At 40.2% G+C, this 8,917-nt stretch overlaps 1 protein-coding gene across 1 annotated transcript; it reads right to left on the reverse strand.

Annotated features, from left to right (window-relative positions):
* Positions 6,278-8,681, reverse strand: LOC104701626 (probable WRKY transcription factor 36). The gene is made up of 4 exons (XM_010417342.2): positions 8,450-8,681; positions 7,335-7,874; positions 7,113-7,226; positions 6,278-6,959 (listed from the first exon to the last, which is right to left on the reverse strand). The coding sequence occupies exons 1-4, from the start codon at positions 8,513-8,515 to the stop codon at positions 6,525-6,527; spliced, it is 1,155 nt and encodes a 384-aa protein (XP_010415644.1). The 5' UTR covers positions 8,516-8,681; the 3' UTR covers positions 6,278-6,524.

The following is an 8,917-nucleotide window of genomic DNA, read 5'->3' on the forward strand; positions in this document are numbered from 1 at the left end:
CTACTCCGGAGGTGAACTTTCAAACCCCAAATCCCCCCTTGAGTGCTCTGGTCTCGCCACCCTCCTCAATTCCCCTAGGTCCCCCTCCGTCTTCGATGAACCCTCCAACCTCCTCCCCACCCCAAGTTACCCTTGCTCAAAAGCTTAAGCGAGGAGCTGATCATACTCTAACCAGATTGGCTCCTGTAAACTACTCTCCTGAGGGGAAGCCGAGAATCGTAATCTCTGATTATGTTTTTCATGAAGGAGTCGAGTTACATAAAGATTTTATCATTGGTAAATTTAAAGGCAGGCTTCCTACTTACAAACATATTCAGAGTGTTTTGAGCCACATGTTGGGTAAAGGCCAAAGGATAGAAGTGCACCTCAATCATTCCACCAAGGTACTGGAAAAGAAGCTGTGGTATATCGGTGAGTGCATGTTCCTCATGGCTCAGTGGGATTCAACTGGTGGAACTAATACTGACCTAGATACTATTCCAATTTGGGCCCATCTCAAAGGTATGCCTTTTGACCTGATTCATCAGAAGGGCATTAGCTTAGTTGATGGTCTGGTTGGTGAGCCAAAGGAAATGGATGAATTTACAAGAAACCTAGTCAGTCTGACTGAAGCACATGTCAAGGTGGAGAGAAACATAAACGAACCTATGCCTACAACTGTCGAAATTGAAAGATCCAGTGGTGAAGTAATTAATATTACTGTTGAATACCCTTGGATCCCTCCCTCATGCTCCTACTGTAAAAGCATAGGACATTCTATTAGATTTTGTCCCAGTGTTACTCTATCCTGGTCAGAAGCAAAAAAGCCATCTGGTGATAAAGTGGTGGGAAAAAATCAGAATGTCAAAGCTGGATATATCCCCAGATCTCAAAAAGGAAAAGAACACATTGCTCCCGCTTCCTTATTACCTCCCCATGACACTAAAGAGGCAAGCAACTCTACTTCTCCATATCCAGTTGTTGACTCAGTCCAATGTCAGACTAGCTCTGATGCTATCCCGCAAGCCCCTCCTCTTCCAAAATCAGTTGCAGCCACCCATGTTCTTCCAAAAACAAAAAAGCCCTCACTCTCGCTTAGTCACTCATTGGGATCCAACAAAGATTCCACCTGGACTCCAACCCTTGGCTTTTCGGTGGTGACTTTAACCAAATCATTCATCCGGCAGAGCACTCAAATCTGATGGTCAACCACCTAACCTCCCGTATGCTAGAGCTTCGTGATTGTGTGCTACAGATGGAGCTGTTTGATCCTTGTTAACAAGGCCCCCTTTTCACCTGGTCGAATGAAAACCCTATAAATCCCACAGCAAAAAAGTTAGATAGATTGCTAGTAAATAATCACTGGCTCTCTACTTACCACAACAATGTTGCTTCTTTCCTAGCCCCTGAACTCTCTGACCATTCTCCTTGGCTCCTAAATCTAGCTGCTTCCCTCCCCTCTGCTGGCACAAAACCCTTTAAGTTCTTCAACTTCCTCACTTCTCATCCCCTATTTCTCCAAACGATTGGCTCTGCTTGGGTCTTGGCTAGAGGTGTCAATTAGGCCTTAAGCCCGCGGACATAGCCCGTCAAGTAACATTGTGAGGCGGGTATGGGCCTTGTTTTTGAAGCCCAAAAGTTGGCGGGTCTCGGGACTCAATCTGTTTGGTCTGCGGTTTTGGTGGTCATGTCTGTCGTGGGTTTGCGGGCGACCCGACGAGCCATGGAAGGTTTTTCATATTCGTCTTTCTTAGTCTCCAAATCGGACGGTGAATTGGAGGATTCTCGATAAGATGGTAATGAGACTCACTCTTTGCGACGACTCCAAGGACAAATCCTGGTGTCTCTAACCTCCTTTCTCTTACCATGTTTTCTCAATCTCTCCATGTTCGTGAAAACTATCAACTAACAAGGCAAGTTAGACTTAGAGATGGACAACTGAATTTAGAATTGGCTGCTTTGGTTTGTTTTTAAATGTTGTAGCTTTAGTTAGACACTGAACCGAACATTGATTCGAATTGAATTAGCTGATGCCTTGTTTAGGAACTAGAATTGGTTTACCTTTTTGAAAGTTACGTGAGATTTAAGAGTGAACATGAACTTTTTGCTTTATGTTTGTATTGAATGATTAGGTAAATAATAGAGACATTTCAATTGCTGTCTTAAGGGAATTTTTATCGAAGTTCAAGCAAGAGCATGAGGGTAAGCCATATAAAAGAACAAGACCAGCTTCCAAAGGGAACGGCAAGGATTCTTCTGATGCTTCCAAGGTAGAAACTCCTAGTGAGAACGAGATAAATAATGGTGAACACAAAGTAGCATATGTATAATAGTTACAAAGAGTTGCTTGATCTTAATGTTGAAAGAAACATAAGTCATCATCGCAAGGATGAAAGTCTCAGGTATTCTAGCTCATACATAAATTTTAAGTCTTTCATCTTTCTTGGATTAGTTTAATTGATATTTTTTTGGACAGAGACTTCTTTGATCAACCTGTTTTGTTTCCTGCAGTTCGGATGCAGCAAGTTCTGTTTCCTGCAGTTCGTTGCAACCAGTTATAGTTTTGGTCTATGGCCCTAAAAACAGTGGCAAAAGAACATTTTCACGCAATCTTGTTGAAGTACTTCTCCAAAGTTTATTATTTGTGTCTAATGAAATTCAGTTTGTTTTATAAGTGTTGCTTATTTGGACCTCAAACTAAGAAGGATAAGTCTAACGGATTGAGCTGGTCTGCTTTGTATTCAATAATATAAGCTATATACACACACTGTCATGAACGAAGAACCAAGGTGATATGTAGGTTATTGGCGTATGATCTTAGACTCTTAGTTCTTTTTATTGAATCAGTTTTTCATGTGTTAATCTTTCCGTATGTAAACAGGGACACAGGTTTGAGTTCAAGTGGTATAACAACTAAAGAATGGAAAGAGAAACGAATGAGAGAAGAGGCTTTACATGCTAGAAGTCTTATCAACGCCTGCGGGCATGCCCGTTAGTCTGCTAAGCTAAGCGGGGCGGGTATGGGCAGTGATATATAACCCGCCGCCCGTGGCGGGCTGTCCGCAGCGGTTCGAAAGAAAAACAAGACCGTCGCAATCAGTCCGTTCGGTCACGGACATGCCCGTTTGACACCCCTAGTCTTAGCTGAAAACTCACATCCCTTAGAATCAAGTTTGTCAGTGCTGAGTGCAAAACAAAAAACACTAAAGAGAGAGTTAAAAACCCTTTCAAGAGAGAATTTTTCGGATATTCAAAATAGAGTGAGGGAAACTAACCATTTACTTCAAGATGTGCAGGTACAGGCAATGTCTTCACCATCCACTGACCTTTTCTACCAGGAGAGAGAGATGCATGCTAAATGGGAATTCCTCAGGAAAATTGAAGAAAGTTACTTTAGACAGCGGTCCCGCATAAATTGATTAAGAGAAGGAGACCTGAATACTGCTTACTTTCACAGAATGACTCAGATCCGTAACGCTTTCAATGAAATAAGATCATTCACTTCCCCCTCTGGCAGTCTAATAGTAGATCCGCAGGAAATGAGCAGGATGGTTGTAAGTCATTTCCAATCTATCCTCGGGCAAGTCTCTCTGGGAACCATCTCCACCTCCATAGCTTGGTTCTGGTCCTTGATTAGCTATTGTTGCCATCCAGAGCTGAAACAAACAATGATTAAGATCCCATCACTTGAAAAAATAACGAAAGCAATGTTCAAGCTAAATACAAACAAGGCGCCGGGCCCTGATGGTTTTACCTCAGCTTTTTACAAGTCTGCGTGGGAAATTCTGGGTCTAGAAGTTACAACTGGTATTCTCCACTTCTTCCAAACAGCTTTCCTTCCATCTACAATTAATGCAACCATCCTGGTGATGGTTCCTAAGTTCTCATGCGCTTCTTTAATATCAGATTTTTGTCTCATTTCCTCATTGAATACCCTTTACAAGGTCATCTCTAAGCTTCTTGTAACTCGGCTGAAACCCATCCTCCCATCACTAGTCCAACGCAATCAAACTGCATTCATAAAAGGGCGTCTGTTAGTTGAAAACACGCTATTGGCTGCGGAACTGGTTAACGGCTATCACAAGACTCGGGGACCCAAGCGAATAACAATCAAAGTTGACATAGCTAAAGCTTTCGACACTGTTAGATGAGAATTCATCTTTAGTTGTCTAAGAGGTATCGAGGTACCAGAGTTTTACCTGAGGTGGCTAAAGGCATGTGTTTGCACGCCTACTTTCTCAGTGGGTCTCAATGGGCTTCTACATGGTTATTTTAAAGGTGGAAGAGGCTTAAGGCAAGGAGATCCGCTGTCCCCATAACTTTTCGTCCTTGTCATGAACTGTCTGTCTGTCATGTTAGATAGAGCTGCTGAGGAAGAAAAATTTCAATATTATCATAACTGCCAGAACTTAAAGTTAACTCACCTCTGTTTTGCTGATGACCTTCTGATCTTCGTAGATGGGTCCTCCTCCTCTGTAGAAAGTGTTCTCCAAGTGTTGAAGGAGTTTGAGGAAGCCTCAGGTCTAGCAATCAGCCTACCAAAAACAAGTTTCTTATTTCAGGACTCTCACAACCTGAAATTGACCACATCAAATTAGCTTCAGGCATAAACCATGGCCAGTTTCTGATAAGATACTTAGGGGTGCCTCTCTGCACTAAGAAACTTACTCTCCTAGATTGTGCCCTTCTGATCAAAGCAGGTTAAACGCTTGGGCCACAAAGTCTCTATCGTTTGCTGGTCGCCTCCAGCTTCTAAACACGGTAGTCACTGGTATCTCCAATTTCTGGTGCTCTGCTCATGTACCTCTCAAAAGATGCATTGAAACTTTGAATTCCCTCTATGGGGCTTTCTTGTGGAAAGGTACAACAGAGGGTCATCACTCAGCACGAGTAGCTTGGAATGTTGTGGTCAACCGGAAAGATGAAGGAGGTTTGGGGGTTCGTGATCTACGACTGTGGAACAAAGCTTGCTTGATCAAACTTATCTGGATGCTCTTCTTTAGGTCTAGGTCAATCTGGGTCGCTTGGTTCACATGAGCTTATCTCTCAGGAAACCTAACCAACTTCTGAACTTGTAAGCAGAAGAATCACCACTCCTGGTTATCAAACAAACTGTTACAAATTAGAGAGGAGGCTTACCCATGGATTAAGATGAAAATAGGAAATGGAAGAAGCTGTAAATTCTAGAGTGATCATTGGTGCAAATTAGGCCGTATGTTAACTTACCTTCAAGGAGAAGGCCCCTTGGGCATTTATCGAGACATAATCATTGCTGACTTATGGAGAAGAGGCGGCTGGAGGTTACCCCCGGCGAGATCAGAAGCTCAAGTCAGCTATCAAACCGAACTATCCATCCTATCCTTAACGGATCAACCAGATTCCTACATCTGGTGGGTTGATGACCATATGAAAGATGCACATACCACCGAGACTATTTATCATGCTCTTAAAACACATATACCAATGGTTTAATGGCACAAGATCGTTTGGTTCAAAGGAGGAATTCCCAAACATAAATTTCTTACCTGGCTTTTTATGCTGAAGAGGTGTTTAACTCGCGACAGATTACTAAACTGGGGGCTTCAGGTTGATCCCATCTGCCTACTATGTGGATATGCGGAAGAAAGTCGCGACCATTTGTTTTTCAACTGCCAATTCAGCTCACTGATCTGGACCACAATCTCTCGCCGATGCTCCCTCAACGTGTCCTTAACTTGGACTGGAACGATTCAAAACCTCATCAACTACAGGGGATCAGCTGTGGCAAAGAAACTAATCCTCATCGTTTGGCAAGCTACGATTTACTCCATCTGGGCTGAAAGAAACCATCGACTACACCGTAATTCCTTCAAACCAGCAAATCTCCTTCTCCGGCAGCTTGACTCTCTAGTGCGGAACAGAGCATTAAGCTTCCGAGTCTCCAATCCATCCTTAACAACAAACCTTCTGATCCTTTGGTTCGCTGGATCTGAGAGATAAGTTAGCTCCCTCATAAAACACCTAATTGCAGGTGTGGTCCTTGTGATTTTCTCGAAAGCGATTCATCACCAATCAGTGATGGCAAAGCAAAGTGGTTTGAAGTGGTTATTTCCTCAACCGTTTATTTGGTTCCCCCTTAACTAGCTGGTTCGAGTTTGGTTCATTTCTGGTTCCTTTCAAAATAAGTGGGTCATGTAATAGCCTTTTATTTACTTTGATTGTTGGGCTTCCAACACTGGGTCTTTGGCTCTGTTAAACTTTTGTATTTCTTTATATTAAATGCCTTTTAACAAAAAGAAAAAAAATATACAAAAGCAAATATATTTTGTGTAGCAAATTGTTTGTAGGACAATATACATTTACAAAAGCTTCATATATGCTCCATTATATGATTGGTCAGCCACTAATTTAGATACTTGAATATCTACAAGTATATATATATGCAATTTGCATATCATGCCAAAATGTACCAAATCTCTCTTTCGGAGGCTGAAAATCAAATGAATGAGAAAGGAAATGGAAATATATCAATTACTTTCCGGACTTGTATCCCTATACCGATATAGTTACTGTTGTCCTGAAAGTCTCGTTCGATAACGGGCCATTAGGGAATCTGTACTCAAAGAAGCTTGTGTTCGCAAGCCACCAAAGTTCAAAGTTTGATCTTGAGATGATGGAGGTGGAGGATCAGGCGAGGAGAAGTTGAGACTGAAAGAGGAAGAAGATATTGGTGATTGATTGGTATAGTTGGGTCGTGTGAGGTCCAATGTCACGGTGGGGTGGGCGTTAGTGGTGGAGATAGAGAAGTGGTGATAAGGGAAATAGTAGCTTAGGCTCGCTGAGGTGGAGGACGAGGAAGAGGAGGAGCCAGATCGTAATAAAGAGGCAGCTGCGGAAGTTCCAGCAGCCATGTGGGTTGCTTCCATGGGAAGAGGATGGTCGTGGTTTCCTTCGTATGTTGTCATAAACGAGGAGGTATCTTCTTCTCCACATCTTTGCACCTATAGACATATTTATATTTTATGAGTTCTAAAATTTCAAAAACCAGTTGACAATGAATATATATATATATATATATATATATATATATATAATGAGTTTTTAACTCAAAACCAATTAACAATGAAAAAAGATTGTTTAAGAATGTAGTATACCTGTTTTCTGACGGGACAATTTGACGACATGGAGCAACGGTAATAGGCTCGTGGAAGAGGATTGGTTTTTGCTGTCTTTTGACCGTACTTCCTCCATTGGCAACCGTCGTTTATCTATACATTCAAGTAACATATACCAATATGATCAAACTAATTAGAATAGATGTTACGTGCTAAATAAACACATATATGTAATGTATGCATGGTTTTGGTGGTACGTACTGATGGGTCTTCACATGTTGCTTTAACACAAACCCTAGTTTTCTTCAAACTTGTTTGCTCATGCTCTTCCAAAACATCTTGCTGATTTTCATTTCTAGCTGTTTTGACATCTTTCCTCGAAGATACACATTTATTCTCTGCGTTTACATTCTTAACTTGTCTACAAAGATAATCTAGTTTCGAGGTTGAATCTTCACAATTTTGGATCTGAAATCCTAACCCCAGTGAAGATCTTTTCTTTTTTGATCCCTCCTCCTTCTCACCAGAAGCCTTGTCCACCTTCTCCTCTTTTTTAGAGATCGTTTGCTCTGATGATCTTCCAAGCCTAAGTGATATATCTACACCAAAATCATTATCTTTGTCTTGATCACGATCAACCTCTAGCTCTATAGAAGCTCCTTGTTGTTTTCGGAGAACTTCGGAGACATGCATTTGAAGAGAGTTGTAGTTATTAAGAATCGTCGAGAGCAAGAGCTTTAATTTCTCATTTTCTTCCCTAACTTTTTCCACCTTTGCTTTTGTTGCATCAAGCTCCTCTTCCTGTAAATATATCCACATGCATTTATATTCACCTTCTAATCTTACATGTGTTTTACACACAAAAGTGAAAATATCATAGAAAATGAACGGAGATGGAAATGCCAAAAAACAAAAACAAAAAAAAAAGAATTTGTATCCGACCGGTCTAGAGAGGATCTTATATAATTGGATGTTAACATCAAAAATATTTAAATACCAGAATAAATTTTGGTATCCTTGAGCATTCAATAACCGACCCGAATTAATTAAAAGCATGCACCATTTTTGTTTGTGTTTTATGTGCAAAGCATGATACTACAAAACAATGAACTTTTCGATACTCGAGACCATTTCTGAACAAGCAAAGTTGACTTTTATTAGAAGCAGCAAATCAAGTATTAATTTTCAAGCATAAAAATTATATGAAAGTAAACTATATGTAAATCTATATGAAAAACCAGAATCATATGAACATGAGATTAATTCTCACCGATTGAAACACCAGAAGGAGATTGAGAAAACAAACAAAAAATTACTTAATTTGAGAAAATCTGTGGTTTAAAACACTTAAATCAAGAAATAGTTTCAAGATTTACCTTATCAGATTCTCCCATAACACCATCGGAAGGTTGGGAGCATGAAACGGTCTCCTCTTTGGTCATGATATATATTATGATTCAGATGCGATCTTGAGATCAACTGGATCTGCTCTTTTTCTTCTTTGCAACAAAAAAAAATAAAATAAAAATTATTGTCTTCTTTTTAGGCCTAAGTAGGTTTTATATAGGGACCCAAAAGCCTATAGTATTTGACTTTGGATTATAATAAGAGGGAATACAGAACTAAAAATATATAATTATATCACCACCACCATGTTACCAGCTCTGTCTCTATTCTTGAATAATCCCCAAACAGACGACTCAGCATTATATAATAAAATTAATTAATGCGCATCATCATATTATAATTGTGGTCATATATATAAATAAATTATCAAATCTTTTATAATTATTGACATTAATAATATCAAATGGTATTGCAATCCAGATGAATCTGGCCTAAAC

Source organism: Camelina sativa, chromosome 7 (assembly GCF_000633955.1).
Source record: "Camelina sativa cultivar DH55 chromosome 7, Cs, whole genome shotgun sequence".
Classification (NCBI taxonomy): domain Eukaryota; kingdom Viridiplantae; phylum Streptophyta; class Magnoliopsida; order Brassicales; family Brassicaceae; genus Camelina; species Camelina sativa.